Below are 25787 nucleotides of genomic sequence, written 5' to 3'. Positions count from 1 at the left end.
CCTTTATGGCCCAAGATATTAACTATAATTTATGAAATTATTTTTATGGGAAAACCATTTCTAAGTTCCAAGAAATTTCTGACTGCCAAATGATGTTTTTAGAAGATTTCTCCAAACCAATCACAAAGCTGACATTTTACCTTTTTTATCTGCTGCATCTCTTACATTCTTTCTAAATACTTTCAGTAGCAATTGCTACCCCATCCCACTCTCAACTCCCACAGCATTTATTTTTTGTAACATGTGTTTGCTCTCTCACTGTCTTGTACATTTCGTTCATTTTTCTCCAATATGTATTCATATGCCCAACTAAATGTGAAAATACTTTGGACAGGAATTATCTCCCAACGTATTTGTGTTTACCATGATTGGTAGAAGACTCTCTGGCATGGTATAAAGACTCCATCAAAATCTCTTTTTGAATAGATAAATCAGTACCAAAGAACACACTCAATTTGTCTTCTCTTTGACACAGCAAAGATACAGAGCTTTCCTCCTTGCCCTTTTTCTCATTTGTTCTTACCTCTCCAAAACAATGGAATGACATTGTGGTGGCTGCTTCTGCAGTTCAGTGAGGTGAGTGGCCCTTCTTCTTCTTGCCCATCTCTGACCATGGACTTGAACTGTTTTACAAAATACTAATTGGTACTGTTGGGAGCAGTTTTCTACCCCTTTCCCAAATGTGGGTGCACAAAGACCTCAAGGTCACTTATTCTTGCTTATTGATGTAGTAATACATATAAACTTTTATTAACTCTTTATTTTATATGCCTTTTTATCTTTTAAAAATACTTTGGCTTTTTTAAAAATAGAAAAAAAATTTAAAAACAGAAATCTGTTAAGGAAAAAGGAGACATTAAAAAAAAAAAATGGCTCACGCCTGTAATCCCAGCACTTTGGGAGGCCGAGGCGGGCGGATCACAAGGTCAGGAGATTGAGATCATCCTAGCTAACACGGTGAAACCCTGTCTCTACTAAAAATACAAAAACTTAGCCGGGCGTGGTGGTGGGCACTTGTAGTCCCAGCTACTCAGAAGGCTGAGGCAGGAGAATGGTGTGAACCCAGGAGGCAGAGCTTGCGTGAGCTGAGATCGTGCCACTGTGCTCCAGCCTGGGCAACAGAGCAAGACTCCGTCTCAAAAAAAAAAAAAGTAACAGCCATTTGTAGTTTAGCTAAATTCCTTATGTTTGTCATTTAAAAAGTAGTATCCAATTTTATTGAATCTCTAAAGCTGTATTTAGGCACATACAACTATGAACACCTGTTTTGCATAACTGAAAATCTAATATGGCTTTGCTCTGTGTACCCACCCGCACCTAATCTTGAATTGTAATCACCACATGTGAAGGGAGGGACCTGGTGGGAGGTGACTGGATAATGGGGACAGTTTTCCCCAGGCTGTCCTTGTGATAGTGAGTGAGTTCTCATAATATCTGATGCTTTAAAAATGTTTGACCATTTCCCCCACCCCCTTCTTCTGACACCACGTAAGATGTGTCTTGCTTCCCATTTGCCTTCTGCCATGATTGTAAGTTTCCTGAGGCCTCCCCAGCCATGCAGAACTGTGAGTCAGTTGAACCTCTTTTGTTTATAAATTACCTAGTCTCAGGGAATTCTTTATAAAGCAGTGTGAAAACAGACTAATACATTATGTATTATCACTATTTTTTTCCCCAACATGAACTCTGACCCTTCAAGTAAGATGAAGTGAGTATGGAGTAGTTATTAATTGAATTCAGTAATTTAGCACTTTTATCTGTAGTTAATAGTAGAAAGGGGGCCTGAGTAGAGACAGGACAAGATAGTTCTCTGAGCATCTGTTTCATCATCTGTAAAAATGAACTAGGCTAAATCTTGCTTAATTTGGATAATACTCCTGAAAGAAGGCCTCTAAATTGAGGACCCTTGGTTCCCCTATTGACCTTGTTTATGTAAACAGTACCATATTTATCCTTGCATTATCAATTTAAAGTTACAAAGGGAAAAATAATGAACAGTATTGAATTTGGCTTATTTGAGCACTTCTTTTCGGACAATTGCTCTTCCTCTTTTGACCACAGAGGGGAGTATTGGTATTATTTAAAGGTACATAATGTTACCTCACAAAAGAGACAGACTAAATTTAGTAAGAGTATTGCATGATTCATTTAAGGACCAATTTTCCTAGATGAAATCTCTTTCATAATAAATGTATTTAGAAAAAAATGAAAGTGAAACCCACACTTCTTTGGATGATTTTATACAGGTTTTCTTTATTATGTAACCTAAGAATAGAAGCAAAACTATTTACCTGAGGAGGAAGTTAATTTTTAAGATGTAAAGCAGTATGATTTTATCTTGTAATACCATAACGAGGAAAGATATGAAATAAGTTTGAGTGGCCGAGAGAGAAAACGTGCAAATATACTATATTCAATAGCATTCAAATGTGAAAGGACTCAAAACATTTTTTTTTTATTTACTAATTCAGAGCCAAAAAAAGCCAAAAAAAAAAAAAAAAGGACTCTGTTTTTGACATTGAGTACTCTCATAATTTAGTTTACGGGATGGTTTCCTGCTGCATTTTCCTGGGCTTATTTAAAACTACTATGTTTCAGTTGCAGAATATAAAATTTGCTAATTCACTTGTGTTCTAAGGAAATTAAATCTTAATAAATGTTTTTGTTTTGGATTAATATTCTTAAGTGTCATAACTAGTTGCTTCTGAAAATTTAATATATGCCTATATAATATTTTATGTTACTCATTAGTAAAAATAACAACTTTTCTCATTTTTTAGTGAAGATAGATATTTAATCTATTTAAATTATATAGTTAAATTATAGTGACAGTATAAAAATTTAAATCTGGCTTCTTGGAGATATATTACATATCTCTTATTCATAATATCTAGTTGTTTTCAAAATATGCTTTCTACTAATGTGCTCTTAAGGTTAATTTAAACATCATCCTGTTTTAAAAATATATGTATGGCTAATACTAAATATGCTTTTGTTCACCTTCAAAGAAGTTCATATTTTTGATATGTGTTTTTCTTTTTAAGGTTGCATTTTGGACACTTGCATACGTCCTTTCTCATCCTGATATCCACAAGGCCATTATGGAAGGTATATCTTCTGTGTTTGGCAAAGCAGGTACTAAAACTTATTATATAGAAAGACACAGCTAATAATGCATGTTTGTCACACATTATTGGCAAAGCTAAATACCTATAATTTTATAAAAATTCAACATAATCCAAAATTCAACGTAATTTGTTATATATCAGGATATAAATTGATCAGGTAGAATCCTAGAGTTTAATTACTGTCAAGCATATTTTTGTACAACCCCTTCATTTTCCAGATGATGAAATCAGTGCTATAGAGATTGTGATTTGCCTAATTTCCTTACTTAAATATATATACACATGTTTCTTCTTCTAATGTCTTGGATCCTCACCTCAATTGAATGAATGTCCACAGTTTTCAAGTTCGGGATTTTTCAGATTTTGTAAAAGTAATAGGGGGTATATTCCATATATTACATAAGAGCCCTAATAGGACTGTAGAGGTCAGGTAAGGCTTGCTACCAAAGGATTATTAAAAGACAACAAACAAAAAACAAGTAAACAAAAAGAAACAAAAAAACCCTTATGGTTGTTAGAAATCTGAGGATTTAGGAACTGCAAATAGGGATTGTTGCCTTGAACCCTTTAGTTCAGATGTCGGCTGTTTATTTATCATCTATTTTAAAAAGCAAATACAAGCTTGAATAGAGAGTACTCAACTACTTGTTTATTCAGCATAATTTGACCAATCTGGGGAGTTGACTTTTTTAAACTTCTTAATATGTCGTATTATGTATCCTGATATAAAAAGAATAAGAAATGATAGGGTTTTCTTGGAAGAAAACAATATAATATTAGGGCAAAAGGTATGATGCCAGTTAATGGTTTTCCCTCTCCCTTCCATGATTACTGAAAATATTTTATGTAAATTTTTTTTTTTTTTGGATTGCTTCTTATGGAGTTAAACCAAAAAGTAAACTGGCTTGGCAAGCATGAATATCTAAGTAATATTGTCTGAGCCTTGAGTATGCATTAGCAGATGCTGGACCTTATAGAAATGGTGAGCATTATTATCATTGAATGCCAACAATGCTAACAGGTTAGATTCTGGAAAGACACTGGTGAATATAAGAGAAGACAACTGGCCTTTGTGCAGCTTGCATCTACAAAACAAATAGAAAGGCACATGCCCACATGTCTACAAATGGAAAAAGGCAATGCACTCTTGATTGTCACATATTCTCCTTTATCATTTCCTTACTAGAGTCTTTTCCTGACTTAGGGTCCTCCAAATTTGTGGTCTTTAGGAAATAAAAGAGTAGAGAGGGGATTATGGGGATAATGTGGGGGGTCCTCTCTGACCCAAAGGCCACAACAGAAGTGTAACATTAATCTAAATTTCTACAAGGCTTAATTCTAGAACTCTTGAACCCAGTTCTAGGGGAGAAAGATTAAAACCTTTTTTCTTTTTCTATGTTATTGTTTATTTTTAAAACCCATTGTTCTCTTCTGACACACAAAAAATGCTCCTTTGAATAGTACTACCAGTGCAACAGCTACATTATATCAATGCTTTCAGTCTATAAGACACTACTGCAGAATTGAAAACTATTTATGAAAGACATCAAACTTTTTTTTAACCATACTTACACAGAAGCTATTCAATCAATCCATACATAAGATCTAGTAGCAGCTCAGGAATTTAAATGTTGTGAGAGGAGTCCACATGGCTTTGGAAGCTGATATCAAGGAAGATATCCATGTGTCCACACAAAGGATTCTGTCAAGGAAGGAACATTTAAGTACATTGTATTAGTCAGGATTCTCCAGAGAAATGGAACCAATTAGGATGTAAATAGACACATACATAAAGAGAGAGAGAAAACTCAAAAGATATTTATTATAAAAAATTGGCTGACCTGACTGTGGAGGCTGAGGAGTCCCATGATGTGCTGTTGATGCAGGCTCTCAGTGGATTGGATGGTGCACACTTACATTAGGAAGGGAAGCCTACTTTACTGAGCCCTTGAATTCAAATACTCATCTGTCATCCAGAAACACCCTCACAGGCACACCCAGAATAATGGTTAAACTGAATACCCCATGGCCAGTCAAGTTAACATATAGAATTAACCACCATCTAGGCATCGTTTAATCTGTTGAGTTTTGTTTCTCTGGAGAACCCTGAGTAAATTTACCCACCCACGTATAGGAGGGAAGTCTGCCCTACCCAGTCTACTGATTGAAATGCTAATATCAACTAGTAATACCCTCAGAGACACAGCCAGAAATAATGTTTAGTCAAATATCTGGGCACCCTCTGATCCAGTCAAGTTACATGTACAAATTATCATCACAGGCATGGAACAAGAATCTGACTCAGTACAGCAGTTTTTCCATTCTATGCTCTTGTCTCCCACAAGATCACCATTTCCTTCTTGGGAATGTCTTTTATGAATTTCTGATGCTGTATCTCTGTAGCTTCAACACTCACTTCTAGTCACTTTGCCCAACTTTCTTATAAAACAAATCTCGGTAAAAACTACTATTGAATACTTAGGAAAGGAAAGGGTCAGACTCATACCACTTTTCTAAAGGCAGTTAGTTCTTGAACTATCTTGATAGCTGCCTTTCAGCCTACTCTTGTGTTCTCTATTTGTTTACTTTAAATGAAAACTTTTTGGGGCTCCTTTGTGAAGATGCTTGCTTAGCCCCAATTATTTTGGGTGGTTCTTTTCATTATTCTACTTCCTCTAACTAATCCTGTACACCTTCTATCTAAGTCTTTATTATCTACCTGAGTCTTTATTATCTTCCTAAGTCTTCATTGTCTGCTTCTTCCTTTTCTTGTTTTACAGCTGTGTTTTTATTTTTTAATTGCACACTTTTTAATTTATAGAGACAGGGTCTCACTTTGTCACCTGGAGTGCCGTGGAGTGATCATAGCTCACTACAGCGTCGAGCTCCTGGGCTCAAGTGATCCTCCTGCCGTAGCCTCCTGAGTAGCTAGGACCACAGTGTGTGCCAGCATATCGGGCTTCATTTTTTTTAATGGGACATTGGGATAGAGGAAGGTAGAAGCACGTTCTCAGGTTGTCATCTTGAGCTATACGTTTGTGTGCATGTAACATGCATCAACTTATAAATAAAATTATATATATAATCATATATAATTAACATACCATAAAATGTATCCTTTCAAAGTGTGAAATGTAGTAGTTTTTAGTATATTTATAAGATTGCAACCATCAACACTGTCTAGTCCCAGAACATTTTTATCACCTTCATTTTTATCACCCATACCCATTAGGAGTCACTTTCCGTTTCCTTCTATTTCTAGCTTCTGACGACCATTAATTTACTTATTGTCCTGACACATTTGCCTTTTGTGGACAGTCCATATAAATGGAAACCTATGATATGTGGTCCTTTGTGTCTGGCTTCTTTCGTCTAGTGTACTGTTTTATATTATAATGTTTTACATTAATTGATTTTCAGGTCTTGAAGCATCCATGCGTTTCTGGAATAAATCCTGCTTAATCCTCATGTATAATTTTCTTTATATGTTGCTAGATTCAGTTTGCTAGTATTTTTTGAAGTTTTTTTTGAAGAATCTATATTAATAAGGGATATTGACTTATAATTTTCTTTTCTTAAAATAACTTTGTCTGGTTTTGGTATCAAGATAATTCTGGCTTTAGAGAGTGTATTTATTCCTCTTCTAATTTTTGAAAGAGCTTATGAAAGATTGATGTTATTTCTTCTTTAAATATATGGTAGAATTCACCAATGAAGTGATCTGGTCATAAGATTTTCTTTTTGAGAAGTTTTTTGATTAATTCAGCCTTTCTACTTGTTACTGGTCTATTTAGATTATCTATTTCTTCTTGAGTCAGTTTTATACTTTATGTCTTTTTAGGACTGTCCATTTCATCTAGATTATCTAATTTGTTGGTATAAAATTTTTCATAGTGTTCCGCACAATCCGTTTTATTTCTGTAAGGGCACTAGAAAACCAAATATTTCATTCCTGATTTTAGTTTGGGTCCTGTTTTTACCTTCTTGGTCATTGTAGCTACATATTTGTCAATTTTGTTTTCCAAGAACTCACTTTTTAATTTTGTTTATTTTAACTTGATTTTATTTTTCCTAGTGATTTTTGTATTTAATTTAATTTTGTTCTAATCTTTACAGTTTCTCTACTGATATTCTTTATTTAGTTCTTTAGAAATGATTTCTTTAGTTCTTTGAACATAATGAAAATATCTGATTTAAAGTCTTTATTAAGTCCAGCAACTGAGTTTCTTCAGGGACCCTTTCTGTTGATTCCTTTTTCTCTCTGTGAATAATCTATTTAGACAGTCTTCTACTTACAGTGGTTCAACTCTTGATTTTTTAACTTTATGATTGTGTGAAAGTGATATACATTCAACACTGTATTTTCTTATTTCATGCCTTGTTTCATGTTTCTTATTATATGCCTTATAATTCTTTGTTGAAAACTGGACATTTTAAATAATAGAATGTAACAACTTTGGAAATTAGATTCTTCCCTTTCCTCAGGGTTTGTTGTTGTTGCTGTTTATTGTTCTTGTTGTTTGTTTGATTGTTTAGTGACTTTTCTTAACTAATTCTGTAATGTTTGCATTCTTTGTCATGGGTGGCCACAGAAGTCTCTGCTCCATTATTTAGTGATCAGGTATTAACTAGACAGATATTTCTTTACCTCAGTAATTTAGAAGTCCCCATTCTTTGCTGGGGGGCTGTGTGTGCATGTTGGCCATGCCTTCAACACTCAGCCAAGCAGTTGACAACTCTGCCTTAGCTTTCACTTTCTACCTGTGCAGAGCCTCAAGGATGGGTGTACATGACAGCTTGTGGTCTTCTCATGTCTTTCCTGAGCATGAGTAAAGCCCTGGGCAAATGGATGCCTTTCTAAATTCCTGGGAATTCATTAGACCTCTGCCAAGCCACTATGAACAACTCATTCCCTAGCCTTTCATTTTCATCTTGTTGGTTTGCCTGTTTTTTGTCCAACAGTTATCTACTGACTCAGATAGTTGCAAAGTTCAACAGTTGTCTTTAAATATTCCCCTGGAGGAGAGGCTTTTCATACTGAGTGAGCTCCAAGTCATGTCGAATAAAGACAGTCTTGCAAGTAAGGTCTTCTAGGAAACTGCCAAACTTGTCGCATAATGAGAATACTGTAGTAATGAGATTTAGAAGAAGTTCCAACCTTGTTCTGCCCTATCTAGTGACTGCTGGGTTGTTGATTTTCACTGTGAATGCAGACTTCTGGCTTTTAAGGCTTCTATGGAGATATAGAGAGGGATTTGAGAATAGGGCAGGTTAAAATGACGTTAAGCTTGATGTTCTTATCAAGATTCAACTGTTTTTTTCTTGAATAGACATTCTTGAATTGCTGCAAAACTTTGGTTAATCTGTAGAATTCTAAAAAACTTGATTCTTAGAATTTTTACCAAATTTCTTATTGCTTTTAAGGAGGGAACTTTAGGAGATCCTTGCTCTGCTACTTTTACTGACATCACCCTGAAATATAAGTTTTAAAATTTCTTTAGAAAATCTCCAAGGCTTATGTGGATTAACCCTTAATTCATCCGTTATTTTACTTGGCCCTCAAACTTATTTTTTGAGTGCTCACCATGTGAAGGCATTGTGTGAAGTACCAGAGCTATGAAGATGAATAAAGTACGGTCCATGTTCTTGCAGAAACTTATGAACTAAGTGCTTTTTATAAAAAATGAAGACAGGTTTGGAAGTATCCAGAAGATATTAGGAGAGAAAAAGGAATATTTACATTGTTTCTTTGGAGACATGTACCTGCTGGTAAATTCAGTAAGATTCCTGTGCCTGGAACTCTTTCCCTTACTAATCTTTCAGTCAGCTTGAATGTCACCTCTTCAGATAGGTATTTTAGTCTTACCCCATCTAAAGTCACTTTCCCCAACTCTGCCCTTGGTGATTCTCTGACTTGTCTTACTCTATATTTCCTTAAAAATAAGACAAGTTAGAGAATCACTAACTTTTAAACATATTTTTTATTTGTGTATTTATGTATTTACCCCACCAAAATGCAACGTCTCCAACAACAGAAACTAAACATAGTTGGTCTTTGTAGTAGCTAGCTGCCTAGAACTTAAAAATTATTCAACAACTATTTTCTGAATGAGTTTAATGAACAAATGTAAGAACATACGGCTAGTTTTAAGAGATAAGTATCTTGGTCTAGCCTCTGTTTGCAGCTCTATCAACCATCCCATTTGACATTTTATATGAAATGAATGTTTTATATAAAGACTTTTTGACAGTTTTCTGCACTTAATTTCGAGTTAGCAGAACCCTGTTGTATGATGGTCAGTCAGTTGGGAGCCACAAAAGGAGCTAGATCCTTTATTAGGATTTCCACAGGAAAGGCAGGGAAGGGACAAGTCAACAGTTTAGCATTAGCTAATTTGAATAATCCCCAGGGGCTCTAAACTGTAGAGTGGTTTCTAGTGGCCTGGTATCTGGCCCTGAGATGATTAAGGCAGAGGAATATTGCTTCTTGGGTTATCTGGGCCCGATAGAGGAGTATAGTTCTAGATTGGTTGATTTGCATGTCAAAGGTATGCTCCAGGCTGAGTTCTGTGCCAACTGGAAGAACTAGCTTGCCTGAGAGGGAGAGGAGCAGTCTCTCCCCAGCCAGGAAGGTTTTCTGTTTCTTTTAAAGATGTTATACATTTAAGAAATATTATTATAAAAAAATTTACACACCCACACAAATCATAATATACAGAAAATTTAAAAAATATATAATACACCTAGTCCCAGCCAATATCTTATCAGTACTTTGAGACACTGAGCAATTTCAAGCCCAGTAATCCATATGAATGGTAAATAATGTTAACTTTTCTCTAGGGTTTTGATCTCTGTAAAGCATTTTTTTTGCCTATGGTTTTATTTTGTCCCTTAATTTTGGGTGAAACATATATTACCAAATCATTGATGATCTGATAAAGAATAATTTTGCTTTGCTCTCAAATTTTGGGCTATAATTCCTAGAAATGAGTCATTTTGTTTTAAATTTTAATTGATAAATTACTACACATTATTTCAATTGCCTGTCATAACCTCATAATGTAGTGTGGACACTAGGGTCAGACTGCCTGAGTTGAAATCCAGGTGGAGACACTTATTAATGGTGTAGCTTTATTCAAGTTATCAAGTTCTTTAAGCCTTTTTCCTCTTTGGGAAGATGGTTAATAATAATCCTCATCTCGTGAAGTTATTAGAAGGATATAGCAAATGTAAATTAGATAGATAGCATAGTACCTGGCAAATCGTAATTGCTTTGTAAATCTTAGCTATGACCAAAACTGATACAACTATATCAGTTATATGAAATTTTATAATCCTCCCATATCGTGAAATTAGTAACTGTTATAACTTTGAGTTTTTCTACATCCAAATATTAGTCAGTGTTGTTTTTTGAAATAAGATAGTTCCCTTGACTTGTAATCCCAGCACTTTGGGAGGCCAAGGCAGGCGGATCACAAGGTCAGGAGATCGAGACCATGGTGAAACCCCGTCTCGACTAAAAATACAAAAAAAAAAATTAGCCAGGCGTGGTGGCGGGCGCCTGTAGTCCCCAGCTACTCGGAGAGGCTGAGGCAGGAGAATGACGTGAACCTGGGAGGCAGAGCTTGCAGTGAGCCGAGATTGCGCCACTGCACTCCAGCCTGGGCGACAGAGCGAGACTGTCTCAAAAAAAAAAAAAAAAGATAGTTCCCTTGAATGTTTACAGTCACAAATGAATTACTTTCGTATGAATTGGCCGCACTTTTGATGGTGTCAAAATGCAGCAGAAATATAGCATGAGACTATTTATGTCTAATATTGCCCTACAAGATAAGAGTAGTAGAAACAGTAATAGTTAATACTCAGCGCTAATTAAGTAGCAGGCCCTATTTTAAGTGCTTTTCTTGTTGGCTTATTTAATCCTTGGATCATCCTTCCTAAACATTATTATTTGCCCTATTTTATGCATGAGGAAGGTGAAATCCCAATTAGATAGCTTACCTAAGACCATACAGCTAGCAAATGGTAGGGGTGTGAGTTGAGCCTAGTTTGTTTGGCATGAAAGTTGACAATACAAATCAGCAAATCTCTTTGTTTCAAAATTGTACTTAGAATCCCTGAATTATGATGCTTCAATCCAATTTCCAGCTTTATTCTGTTCCAAGTTGCTTCCACATTAATCTTCCTAAAGCATAGCTCTGGAGGTATGCTACATGTATACTCAGAAAATGTTTCTGGAGTAACATTCATACCCCTGAGCCTGATACCTGTGGCCATGATGGTAGGTTTGACCCACCTTTGCATGCAGAATCACAATCTAACCAAGGTAGTCTTTGGAATACCCACTAAAAACACTCTGCATTTTCTTTCTGCTATGTGTTAACATTTATAACACTGAATATGATTTAATTCTAATATATTTATAAAACTTTACATAGAAGTAAACTTATAGATTAGAGAAAAACATTTTCTAAGCCATTCACCTCATTTTTGATTCAAAAAATATGACTACCATATTTATAACCCAGTTGTTTTCCAAAACAATATGATGTGTCTGCCAAGACAATAAAATTACCCAAAGAAATTAAGGGCCACTTAACCAGGGCACTTTAACCAGAGCGATGGTCTGTGGTTTATGTAGACAATCATCTTTACTTGTTGCGTACCTATACCTTCTTCTGACCAAGGCCACCTGGACATGTAGATCCCAACCCCCTAATTACCTCTAAGATTTTGTTCCATTGATCAATCGCCAATCTCTTGGTGGGTTCAACTTCTCTTTCTCCACTGGCTCTTTTCTCTCTCTGTGTCAGATTCTGGTACTCAGTGCACACATCCAGTGGCCTCACATCTCACTCAGAATGAAATCTAAAGTCTTCAGATGGCCTCAGAGACTCTTTGTCATCTAATTCCTGTCTAACTCAGTGACCTCATCTCTGCCCTTTCATCCTTGTTTATTTTACCCCAGCCACACTCATTCATTTATTAATTCAGCAAATATTTGTTGCACTCCTGTTATATGACAGGAACTGCTTTAGGAACTTTGGATATATGAACAAAGTAAATATTACTTTTTTCTTGGTGCTTACATTCTGGTAGAGGAGGCAGACAATTAACAATAAATGTAATACATAAGTAAATTCTAAATGTAAAAACATTAAAAGGTGATAAATGGCTGGGCATGATGGCTCATGCCTATAATCCCAGAGCTTTGGGATTGCTTGATGCATTCAAGACCATCCTGGGTAATATAATGAGGCTCCATCTCTTAAAAAAAATTGTTAGCTGGGCATGGTGGCATGCACCTGTGGTTCTAGCTACTCAGGAGGCTGAGGTGGGAGGATCGACCTGAGCCCAGGAATTCAAAGTTGCAGTGAGCTAAGTTTGCACCACTGCACTCCAGGCTGGGCAACAGAGCAAGACAAAGGAAAGAAGGAAGGAAGAGAGGAAGGAAGGAAGGAAGGAAGGAAGGAAGGAAGGAAGGAAGGAAGGAAGGAAGGAAGGAAGGCAGGCGAGGGAGGGAAGGAAGGATAAAGAGAAAGAAAGAAAGAAAGAAGGAAGAAAGAGAAAAAGAAAGAAAGAAAGAAGGAAAGAAGGGAGGGAGGGAGAGAGAGAGAAAAGAAAAGGAAAGGAAAGGAAAGAAAACAGAAAAGAAAGAGGAGGAAAGGAGGGAGGGAGGGGGAGGGAGGGAAAGGCTAGAGAAAATCAGGAATGCTAGGGATGGGGGAAGGTGGTATTATAGTATTAAATAGAATCAGTGTAAGCCCTAATTGGCAAAGTGAGATTTGAGCAAGGACTTTAAGGTGTTAAGAGTTAGACAAGCAGATATCTAGAGGAAGAGCTGATTGGGGTCAGAGATAGCAGATGTGGCCTCACTGTGGGCTCACAAAACTCTTTGAGATCACCATCATGATGGCATTTCTGTTGGAAGATGTTTGTGCTTTTTTTTTTTTTTATTCCAGAGAAGAATGTGAGCACATTTCTAAAAAATAGTTAATATTAGGTTAGAAGAAGAGATTCAGGAAAAAGCTTTTCTTTCTTTGTCGCATTATTCAAAGCAAAATTTGATTCAACTATCAATGTGTGGATTTTTAAATAAAAAAAAGAGGATGAGCATTTGATTTTGATTCAGAAAATATGACTACCGTTCAGAAAATATGACACCAGTGCACAGGTGTTCTAGTTAATTATTGCACTGTTCTAAAAAATTGTCAGTAGTTTAGACAAGTTTGAAGTATCATGAGAAAGGTGGGGAGATATCATTGTACTTAGTCTGCTTTTATGGAGTCTTTAAGCGAGGGGTCACTAGCCTGGGAATAGACAAGGAGTGTATTTGTATATATACACACAGACATATGCATATATAAATATATATTATGTTTATAAAAAGGTATATAGTTATAGTTATAAAATGTATTTATATGTATAAAAATATATGTTCGTAACGATATATTTTTAAACTCATATATGCTGAAGAATAAAGTTATCTATCTTTCTACTTTGACATTAAGCTATGTAGTATCACAGATTCCATTTTATTTATTTAAATATTTACATTTTAATTTGTTTAAGGAGGATTTCATCAGCCTACCATTATGGTTTACTTTTCTATTTTAATTAAAATATAATTTTGTTTAAATATTTAGAGTACATATTTAGATGTGGTGGGTTTTTTTTTTTTTTTTGCTTCTTTGTGTTTTGTTTTTTTCAAAATAACTACTAAAGTAATACCAGATCGTAAAAGATTAATTGACAGCGTAAGTAGTCACACTTGTGGGTAACTGACCTAAAGCAATCAAAGGCATTAATGTTTAGCTCCTGTGTAGGCTGTGTTATAAAGTAATTTTCATTTCTAATTCAGGACTCCTACTGTGAGAATCTGCCTGTCAACAGAGGCTCATTCCTTCTTAAAAAAAACAAACAAAAATGTACTTGAAGTTTTTTCACTGGTTGCATTTGACTTTTCCACCTACGCTTTTTAACGTAGGATAGCATACACATGCACCCTTTTTATTTTATTTTTTTGCTGATCAGTTTTACTTTGCCTTTATTTAAACAATAGATTAATAAACATTTTCTGTTAATTTAGAAGGAACCAGATTAATTAATAGAAATGCACCTGCATAGAAATGCTTCCTATCTTACGTAAAAGTCATGATTTATGCATCATAAAAGGCACATACAGAATTTTCATTGGATTAGAGAGTTAGTTAGCAGTTGGATTCATGAATTTCAATCTTGTCACTCACTAATTGTGTGATTGTGGATGAAAGAGAAACCTTGCTCAGAGCCAATCAACAGTGGTTTTTGGTACCTCTGTGTTTTGATTTAGCAGCAATCCTGACTAGGGATACACCAACACTGTGGGGTGGCCAGGGTCTGTTACCTGGTGACATTGACTTAGGTAGCTACACATTATACACTGGTGAGGAAAGCGTCTGACTCTCCTCATAAATATAAACAAGTATAAACACTAGTAAAGTGAAAAGTGATATTCTAGGTAAACTCCGTATTGTCTGCTTTATTTTAATTAGTTGATTAGTTTTACTTTATTGCATTTAAGCATTTGTATTTATTCCTGAAATCTTATATGTTGTCATTGTTTACCCATATTATAACTTGTATGCAGCTTCCCTTCACTTGGATGTGTCTCAGCACCATCTTGCCAACCAATAACAACCTTCTTGGAGGACTCCATCATGGTGTATTGTAGACCTGAGTCCCTTCAGTGAACTTAAGCTCACGCTCACTACCCAACTCCAGCCTGCCAGGGCCCAATGGCTGATGGCCAAAGTTGTGTCTGTGACAGATTCTTGGCCCCTTGTGCGATGCATTGCCCAAAATAATGAAGAAAGAGATCAAGGAGCAGAGCCAAGGACACTCCAGTGGAATTATGAACAGAAGGAAGTTATTTTATTTTAAAAAATTATCTCCCTTCCCACCAGTAGCCTGATGCTATGAACGTAACACAGAGATTTTGGAGGCTATAGCTTATCATGCAGGAAATTTCTCACATAGCCTCATTTACCTTTGCTATCCTAGCTTTTAAAATCCAAGAATGGACCCAGGAAATTGTAGATTATGGAGGAGCTCCTTACAAACTACTTCTCATTTATCAACCTTGAAGACCACATATAGATTACTTAAAAAAGTATTTATAAATGCAAGAAAGTTTATTTGAAACTATTCTTTCTACCCCATATATATAATTTGGCTATCTTCTTATTCCCTTGGCCTTGAAGATCAGGATGATGTCATTTTGGAACTCATAACTTGTGATTTTCCTATCCACTAACCTAGCCATAATGACTAGGGTGAGACTTGCATGTCTAATACCTGGCCCAGGAGAGATTTCTCAGGAAGCTTTATTTCTTCCACTGTTTTCTACCTTTAATACCCAAAGTGGGTCTTGTGATACCCTAGCTCAAGAGATTTTGTGTGAAGTCACTCTCTCCATTTTTATTGCCTAGCTTCAGTGGCTGAAAGAGATGCCTCTGATAGCTATAGATTATTTGATATCCCTGTTCATATTTATAAGCTTGGAGATAGGTTCTACTCTGGTGCCTCTCATTTTAAATCTTTCACTATCTTATTCCGGGGCAGCACTGTTGATCTGCTTTATTTATTCTCTACAGTTTTTCATTTAGACACAATTCTTTCTTCAGAGCCTTCTGTTGGTGAATTTTTCAAGCATTTGGATAATCTTTTTTTTTCTTCTTTAGGAAATACTAAGGTAAAAACTCTTAAAGTCAGGCTGACATCTCTCCAGAGAGCATAAACCAAAAATTTGGACTCAGACTCAGTACACTGACTTTATACATAAGGGTATTTCTAGATCAAAATTTATTTTACATATTATTATCTACCCACTGTTATCTTCTTTAGGCAATATTCTCTCCCTTTTATTTATCATGTATTGGACTATATCCTTTATTCCTTGAAAAAAATATCATGATTATGAGGCATGCTCCATTTCTGTCTTCCGGTAATTAGAGAAATTGATAGTCTCTTTTTTAAAATATGAGAGAAGCACTTCTTAAAATAACATCAAATATTATTTTTCAGAAGAGAATTTTGTATGGTTGACTTGGTATAGTGGCATTGAACTTCTTTTGACATGATAGAATGGGATTTAGGATATTTAATATGTGCATGTATTGACGGAAGAAAGAGTTGGGAGGGTCAGCCTGTCAATTCTCCTTATCTTCCATTGGATGTAATAACCTGTTTTCAGAAACGTTGCAGTCAGTCCTTCATATCTTTCTCACTCCATTGTTATCACTGCCTTTTCCAGGCTTTGCTTATTGGTATGAATGTCAAACTGAAACAGCTGAGCAGGATCTACTTCCAAAAGGTTATTACTTGTAATTTTTCAGTAGGAATATGGGTCTTTGATAATAAAATCTTATCCTAAATCCTTCACATGCCAAAAGGCCATATCCATCCTTATAAAAGTCAGAACTAGAGCTGAAGGCCAGAAATGACTGCCATGCTTGGAAGAAGCTGGTGGCTGGAGGAGGAGAGTAGAAACACGTGTGGTTTGCCAGCTACTGCTACAATCCCTGAGGCCCCAGTGCTCATATTCCCAGAGTCCATGGACAATCTCTAGGCTTATTATTTGCTTTCCCCAGTCTATTCACCACAGATGCTTTAAGCTGCTTTTTAAGCCTTCCTTCTCATGTTACATCTGTCCTTCCTATTCATTTAACTGCTATTTCTCTTGCGTAAAGAAATCAGACTGCGGCAGGACCTATATGGAGGAAACTATAAGATTTTTTTAATATATATGTTTTAAAACAGTCTAAATAAAGAAAAAGGCATATCACATTCCTGGATGGGAAGATTTAATGTGAAAATCCTAACACTTTTCAGATTACTGTACATATAATTATAATGAGAATTCCATTTTTGGGGGGGTATAGTTAGCTAAATGATTTAAAACTATATAGAAAAATAACTGTGATTATAAATAAAAATTATTAGAAATGTGACCAGGCGCAGTGGCTCACACCTGTAATCCCGGCACTTTGGGAGGCTGAGATGGCAGGATGGCTTGAGGCCAAGAGTTTGAGACCAACCTGGGCAACATAGTGAGACTGTCTCTATGAAAATTAAAAAAAAAAAAAATTATCCGGATGTGGTGGCATGCATCTGTAGTCCCAGCTACTTGGGATGCTGAGGTGGGAGGATCACTTGAACCCAGGAGTTCGAGGCTGCAGTGATTTATGATAGTGCCACTGCACTCCAGCCTGGGCAACAAAGTGAGACCCCATCTTTTGTATACATGAAATGTAAATTAGTAAGGCCCGATTCACCCTAATTAAGGACAGATTTTAATAAGTTATTAAAGCTGATTATAAAACTGCTATAACAAAAGAGTACACAATTGGCATAGGAAAAACAATTGATCCACATAACGCTTGTGTATCTTTTACCAATAAAAATCAACTTTGTAATCTTTTCTTTCAAAACTAAAACTGTGGGGAAATAGTTTTTTTAAAAATTGTTTCACATTGTCTAGACAAAATTTCCCAAATGATCTACATTTGGAAAGAATTAATATTCTAGAAACCTGCACTCAATGGAGACAACCTATAAAGAATTTGCGGGGATAGCAGTGAGTGAAAAGACATTTAACTTCACAGCTACCATCATGATCTTTCATCTGCTGTCATCCCCTCTTCCTTGAATTTTCTATAATTCGACTTATTATCTTTCCCATAGATATTTTATCTCACACAACATGTATAATAATAAGCATGTGCAATTACAAAAGAGATAAAAGTTTTACAAGAAACAACAAACCCAAATAGTATATCATTTTTCTTTGTTAAAGCAATATTTGGGAGGTAATAATAGAATATTGATTTTTATATTGAATTTTTGAAGGGTCTCTCAGCACAGTAAGCTTACAAGTTGCTTGGAATGATAGCACAAGCCTTGTGTGTTAAAAAAGGCTGGAATAGCTTAGATTTTACATATGTGTCCTCAGCTCTGGAGCTCCCCTGTGTGGACCTCCTTCTGTTTTTCCTTTCTTCATTTTCAAGAGGTTTCTGTGAGCTCTCTGACTGAGGCAACAAGACATAACTAATCTCCAGGGACTCATTCTACTCTTTTCAAAAAAGATTAATCAATTTTTTTGATGTTAGGCAAATCACATTTACTGTCTACTGATTTTAGGTACCCAATAAATTTCTTTTTTTTTTTTTTTTCAGACGGAGAGTCGCTCTCGCCCAGGCTGGAATGCAGTGGTGCAATCTCGGCTCACTGCAAGCTCCGCCTCCCGGGTTCACACCATTCTCCTGCCTCAGCCTCCCGAGTAGCAGGAACTACAGGCACCCGCCACCATGCCCGGCTAATTTTTTTTTGTATGTTTAGCACAGATGGGGTTTCACGGTGTTAGCCAGGATGGTCTCGATCTTCTGACCTCATAATCCGCCCACCTCGGCCTCCCAAAGTGCTGGGATTATAGGCGTGAGCCCACGGTGCCTGGCCCTAAAACCGATTTTTCTATTCGGTAATCAAAGATCAGTTTCACACTATTTCCTTTCAAAATTGAAAGAATAATTGCACAAAAGCGTTTATTGTTTTCTCCATTTAGAGACAAGTCAACAAATACTCGTCTCAAAAAAAAAATTCCCACAAATCTGTAACCAGCCCATTCTCGCTATCTATAAATAACTGTTATAAAGCCTGTTGTAGGCCAGGCACGATGGCTCACGCCTATAATCCCAGCACTTTGGGAGGCCAAGGCGGGTGGATCACCTGAGGTCAGGAGTTCGAGACCAGCCTGGCCAATATAGTGAAACGCTGTCTCCACTAGAAATACAAAAATTAGCTGGGTTCGTGGCAAGTGCCTGTAGTCCCAGCTACTCGGGAGGCTGAGGCACGAGAATCACTTGAACCCAGGAGGCGGAGGTTACAATGAGCCGAGACTGTGCCACTGCACTCTAAACTGGGCAACAAGAGTGAGACTCCGTCTCAAAAAATAAATAAATAAATAAATAAATAAATAAATAAATAAATAAAATAAAACCTATTGTGAATGGTATTATCTACTTCAGATATTATCACCTCAATAAGAGTGAATATATATTTTATTAAAAAGTAGATATGTAATTTTAAAAAATGGAATTGCTGAACATTACTTTTATTGAAGTTTTAAAAATTCCTGAAATGAAGGGAAGGATGTAAGGGTCTCTTTTTTCCCACTCTAGAATACTGACTATTGTAAAGTTTTATTTATTCTTTCTCTTTAGCTTTGTCTCTGTTCTCTAAAAACTGACTTTGTAGGATCTTATCTGGAGGTCTCTGGTTGAGAAAATAAGCCAGAAATCTGAACAGTTACAGTTTTCCGCCCTTTTTTTTTCACTGGAATTGTTGTCATTGCTTCATTGTTTTTGCATAGAAGTCATAGAAATGCTATATATTTTCCAAAACTATTGCATAATTTTCTGAAATGACAGTGTAAACACAAATTTTTTATTATTTGGTTTTTACTTTTTGAAGAAATTACTATTATAAAATTTGAAGAGTAGATTTATTGACCAAATGTTGATAGGAGTCATTGCTGAAGGTTATTGAATCAGTTTGTTTGTTTTTCATCTATTATCTCATGTATGTTTATTCCAAGTTCATTCTCCTTCATGTGCACTATGATCTTTTGCACACCCTTCAACTTTACATATTTTAAACAAGCTGTTCTAAGAATATGGAAAGGCAGCCTCTGAGAAGGAAAACTTACTCATGACACGGAGCAAACAGAACTGAGAATTCATGCTTTCAAAAGTAATGAAAGAGGTGGTGGACTGTGTTGGGGTTGCACTCTTTAAATCTTGGAAGGATTTTATTATTTGCATTTTTTCATCTTTTCATTCTTTTCGTTCTGATTTTCATTCTTGGAGAAGCACAGGGGTTTCCTCAGTATTCAACTCCACTTTGCAACCCCACCTTCCGATTCAGTCTCCTTGAAATTACGTTTGCAAAGGTCTGAATGACTTAGTAAATGCCTACCATTCCCCTTCTTTTCTGCCAAAACATGGATTATTTCCCCAAAGTTATTAGTTAAATTTTTAACGAATATTACTTCAAAGCTGTAGAAACAATTTTATATATGTATTTATTTATTTACTTACTGTGTCTGCATGTATGCGTGTGTGTGTGTGTGTGTGTGTGTGTGTGTGTGTGTAGGGGGAAGGGCCTTGAAATATTAAGGAGCTAGAGAAGCCATCTCTGAAAGAAGGACATCCTTTAGTGATTCTATTTGACTCGTGTTCTTTTTTTTTTTTAAGCCCAAGAAATTTTTGTGATTAATTTTGGAATTTAAGTTAGCTTTCTTTCTGACTCCAACCCATCCTTCTAGGCTTAGTTGAAATTTCAGCCCTAAGTGAGAAGAAACACTTGAATCCTCTTATATGAAACTTAGAGATATTTATATCTAGGTATTTTTTGTGTGTGTTCTTGTTTCCAGGATCCTTTAAGGCAGTGGCTGTGTGTTTCTCATTCCCTTCTCCTCTTTGAGGAAGCAATGTGGTGTAGTAGCAAGGTTGAAGGCTTTCAGTATAGACAGACATAGGTTCGAAGGCTGTTCTGATACTTTCAAGCTTGTCTCCTTGAGCATTTTAACCTCTCTGAGGCTCAGTTAGCTGGCAGATATCTATGAGGAATAAATGAAGTGATCCAAAATATTTGTGACATTAGATGGGCAATAAGTTTTATTTCCTTCCTATCTCTTATAGCACCTGTGCTTAGGCTAGCACATAACAGATACGGAGCAAATTTATATTGAGTGAATCAATGGCTAAAGTAATAGAATTTCAATTTGTTATAATTATTAACAAATATAACATATGTAATGTGTTATAATATACTTATCATTATGAGTATGTATCCTAAAACTATATATAATATTTTATAAACTTTTTTTGCTATTTCTGAATGCAAGAATCATCATTTCTTTTACTTGATTTTCAACATCCTAAGGTTTGCTTTTACCATGTTTATGCCAAGAGTTAAACAGGTGGTTCTGAATTTTAGCCCAAATCACTCATAGTTTCTTTATTGGTCTGTCTTCTGTACTGGTCCCTGTCTCCATTAGACTGTAGCCCTTTTCATGATTACCTTGGCATTCTTCCAAGGGAAGCCTTCTAATTTTAGAGTCACAATGGTGGAAGAACAAATCACGGACGTGCATTGAAGTATGCACAGTATGGGTACAGAGCTATTTCTAAGAGTCAGTAAAAAAGGTCTTTTACGTTAAAGAATCATTAGAAAACTTAGTGTATTTCCTTTTCTTTTTCTTTTTATGGTCCAAGAATACTACATTATTTTTCTCACGTGACACTGAGATTTGAGAAACTAAAAATATTTTATCAAAATATTTATTTTCCAAATGTAGGCTACATCTCTAATACATTTAAAGGTCATAATTTTAAGTATTTTCTATTCAAAACAAGCTTCCGTTTCTGTATTATGTAATATAAAATGTTTTTACCCTTTTTAATTTAATAAGAGTACTTTACCCAAAAATGTTTTTCTGAAGGAGGTCAGAAACTTCACCATTACTAGAGTCCAAACTTTTCCAAGACCAGAATTATGCAATATGTAGGTCACCGTGGAGACTCTTGGATTTTCACAGATCTGATTTCAAACACAAACTGACCGTTAGTTGCCACCTATCCTTGGTCAAGTAGAAAGATACTTCTTTTCTGCATCCGATAGCTGCAGTAAAATAAAATAGAAAAAAAGTAGAAGAATTGTTTGATTGATCTGTCCAGTATAGATGCCGTAAATAGATTTTGAGAGAAAATAAATTTTTTGAAAAATAAGATATAGAATTTAAATTGTAAGCTACTGCTAATTTATTTGTAAAGTCCATTTGTGAAGGGCCCTAACTTGCTGGAACCGCCTTGATTTTTAAAATAAAGGTAAATTGTTTGGACCCCATCTCAGGTTTCTAATTATCTTTGGAGGGAGAAATGGGAGAGGAGGCAAGAGGTAGAGGCTTGTGTTTTTTCTAGCCTTTTCTTGATTCGTAGTTCCTGCATTTGCTGATTTTGCAATTTCTAAACTCTTTCCCTTCTGCATGTCTGCCACGTTTTCTGCATTGCGTTGCCTCACTGGACATCCTCCAGCTGTTTATTTCCCAAAGTGTTAAGTTAATGTTAGCTGATTTTATTAAAATATTAAACATATGGGACAAGGAAATTAGAAATTGCATTGCAGTCAGAAACAACTTAAAATTAAAAGTCCTGTCTGCCAAAGAATTTTCCTTGACACTCTACTAGGTTATCAGTGACCTATCATTGAAGCTGGGCCCTCTCTCTTCTTGGAAATCCCCAGCTTTGTCTTCCTTACCTTGCACACTGGCAGCCCCAGTTGCCTTTCACTTCCTGTGCAAAGCCGCTCACTCTCCCTTTGTCTCACCATGGACATTCAGGGATTCTAACATAGGACTTCATCTTCTCATATATACTGCTAGGCAGTGGTTTTCTTGGTTTCTTTTTCTAGAGTACGTTCTAGAACAAGCTTGTCCAACCTGAGGTCTGCAGGCCACATGCGGCCCAGAATGGCTTTGAATGCGACCCAACACAAACTTGTAAAGTTTCTTAAAACATTATGAGATTTATGCATGGACCTTTTTTTTTTTTAAGCTCATCAGCTATTGTTAGTTTTAGTACTTTATGTGTAGCCCAATGCAATTCTTCCTCTTCCAGTGTGGCCCAGGGAAGCCAAAAGATTGGATACCTGTATTCTGGAAGAATTTTGTGTCCCCTCATAGATTTTTAAATTGATGTCTAATAGTTGCTATCTTATGTTTAAGTAATTGCAAAGGAATTAAGTAATTCCTGGTATATTTTCTACATGTTCTTAGTCTATCTAAAATGCATATCAAAAGTTGCAGATTTATTATAGTTCACTCAGTTATGAAAAATGGGTTCCATATAACCTATTCTCAAAGCCAGTTCTTATTACCAAGCTAATCATCCAATCCAATTTATCTTCTAACAGAAAAGGTCTGACTTCATTGTTTCAATTCAAATAAACATGTTAATATGTGTTGCTGTGACACTCATCTCACTTTTGAATTCTGATTCTAAGACCATCAGGTGGACAAACATGGTTTGTAAGCAAGAACTAGTGGACAAAGAGGTGAAAGAAGACATATCTGCTTTTGGTATTTCTTTCCTGTGCCTGTTTTACTTTGCTCTCAAGGGCTTTTCCCTTAGGTTCCATGTGTTATCTAATTGCCCTTTTGTTTGGCAGCCAAGAGATGTTTATACCTCAAGGAAAAAAACACTAGAGTAAAAATCGGCATAGCTGAGAGGCAAGATATTCCATCATAAAGTCAGGAAAAGGTGATTGTATTGGGGAGATGGGAAAAGATAACTGGGCCACAGTCTTTTCTTCAACAGATCAGTTTTAGAAAACAGTGAATATGGAAGTTGAGTATCAGGGAATTGATTTCCTTAACATTGTTTGCTCTCATGTGCCCTCTGGGTATGTGAATATAATTCGAAGATGATTATAATGTATTCTAAACAAAGACATCTTCCTTATAAAGTATAGACTACTTTTCAGGGGAAGAAATTTTCCTTGTAAAATATAGACTACCTCTTAGGGAAAGCATATTGTAAAATAAGCATATTTTACAGGGTTATCCAGATACTATGCTAGGCATTGTATACTTGACTTGGTTATATAAATGATATGTACAGTGAAGACTACATAGAATTTATAGTATTGTAAAATTCAAATGCTGGAATAAAATCTGGACTTCTAAGCAATAGGAAATAAAATGAGGAGCAAACCAGTACCTTGTCCCCTTGATGTCCCCTAGGCAGGGGCAAACTTTTTCTATATAAGGCAGAGAGTAAATATATAGCCTTTATGGAACACAAGGTCTCTTTCGGCCAGGCACGGCTGCTCACGCTTGTAATCCCAGAACTTTGGGAGGCCAAGGTGGGCGGATCACGAGGTCAGGAGATCGAGACCACGGTGAAACCCCATCTCTACAAAAAAAATACAAAAAATTAGCTGGGCGTGGTGGCGGGCGCCTGTAGTCCCAGCTACTTGGAGAGGCTGAGGCAGGAGAATGGTGTGAACCTGGGAGGTGGAGCTTGCAGTGAGCCGAGATTGTGCCACTGCACTCCAGCCTGGGCGACAGAGCGAGACTCCGTCTCAAGAAAAAAAAAAAAGTCTCTTTCACCACTCTGCTATTGTAGTGTGAAAACAGCCATAGACATGTCAATGAATGAGTAAACCAAAAAGTATCTGAGACAGGTCTCAATCAATTTAGAGGTTTATTTTGCCAAGGTTAAGGATGTGCCCAGGAAAAAGGAATACAAAACCATAGGGACATTTGTGAGTCCTGCTTTTTCCAAAGAGAGTTTGGGGACTTCCATATTTAAAGGAGGAAGAACAGGCAGTGTGGGAAAGAGAAAGGGGAAAAAAAAGGAAGGAGGGTAGATAAAAGGGGCAAGTGCTTGCATTCTGTTGGGTCTTTGATCAGTGTTCACTGAATCCACATTTTACATGTGAAAGAGGGGATAGAGGAATAGTCAACGGTATATTCATCTAGCCCACAGAAAATGGTCAATTTGTATAAGTAAACATAGAGTAGCTACCTGTGGAGACCTCTGGCCTTCTATCTGGCCTTATCTGTAGCTATTTGCTTAGGAACAAAAGGAAAGGCAGTTCCAGCTTAATATTTCCCTTTGGCGTAGTGAATTTGAGATTTGTGGTCCTGAGATTTTATTTTTCTTTCACATTTCCAATAAAACTTCATTTACAAAATCAAGCAGTGAGCTGGATTTGGTCTGTTGGCCATAATTTGCCAATCCATACCCTATGCTATGGCTGCATACAGGGGAGAAGGAGAATAGGGTCCAATATATGCGGCTGCATGTAAGCTCCAGACCTTTGTAGCTGTCAAAGTGATGTAATTTTGAACCATTTCTGAAATCCTGGCCAGTTAAAAATTCAATCACAATTGATCATCACAATGTTTAGTTTTATTGTTCAGAAGAAGATATAAAGCTTTTTTTCCCCCCATTTTATATTTAGTGGCTTTCAGTGTCAATATATCCAGTCAAGATTTCTGATTTAAATCATAACTTTTAGCCACTAAGTGTATTTACCTACATTTTATAAAATAGGAAAGATAATTTAAAAATTGGCAATAATAACTGCTTTAAGCCTAGACTATCTAACAATGAAATCCAAGGATGTCTTCTACCTCTTTTAATTCAGCACTGTGGTTCTTTTTTTTTTTTTTTTGAGACGCTCCACCAAGCCCGGCTGATTTTGTATTTTTAGTAGAGACGGGGTTTCTCTGTGTTGGTCAGGCTGGTCTTGAACTCCTGACTTCAGGTGACCCACCCATCTCGGCCTCCCAAAGCGCTGGGAATACAGGCATGAGCTACCGCGCCCAGTTCAGCACTGTGGTTCTTAGAGTATGGTACCTGGACCAGGAGCATCAGTATCACCTGGAAATTTTCCAGAAATGCAAACTCTTGGGCCCCACGTCCAACCTACTGAGCCAGAAACTTTCGGGTCCCTGCAATCTGTGTTTTCACAAGCCTTCCACGTGATGCTGATGCATGCTTAAGATTTGAGAACCACTGCTCTAGTATATATCAGGTTTTTACTAACTCTTTT

At 36.3% G+C, this 25787-nt stretch overlaps 1 protein-coding gene across 3 annotated transcripts in view; it reads left to right on the top strand.

Annotated features, from left to right (window-relative positions):
- LOC116460488 (24-hydroxycholesterol 7-alpha-hydroxylase) overlaps window positions 1-25787 on the top strand; it is a 138499-nt gene that overhangs the window by 60239 nt on the left and 52473 nt on the right. For all 3 annotated transcript variants that reach the window (XM_032141726.2, XM_058432126.1, XM_058432125.1), the window contains exon 7: window positions 3045-3135. In XM_032141726.2, the coding sequence (XP_031997617.1) occupies window positions 3045-3135 (91 nt within the window). The remainder of the gene's footprint in view (window positions 1-3044; window positions 3136-25787) is intronic.

Source organism: Hylobates moloch, unplaced genomic scaffold, assembly GCF_009828535.3.
Source record: "Hylobates moloch isolate HMO894 unplaced genomic scaffold, HMol_V3 SCAFFOLD_20, whole genome shotgun sequence".
Lineage (NCBI taxonomy): Eukaryota > Metazoa > Chordata > Mammalia > Primates > Hylobatidae > Hylobates > Hylobates moloch.
Note: the sequence above shows the minus strand (reverse complement) of the source record. Positions and strands in the feature narration are given on the sequence as shown.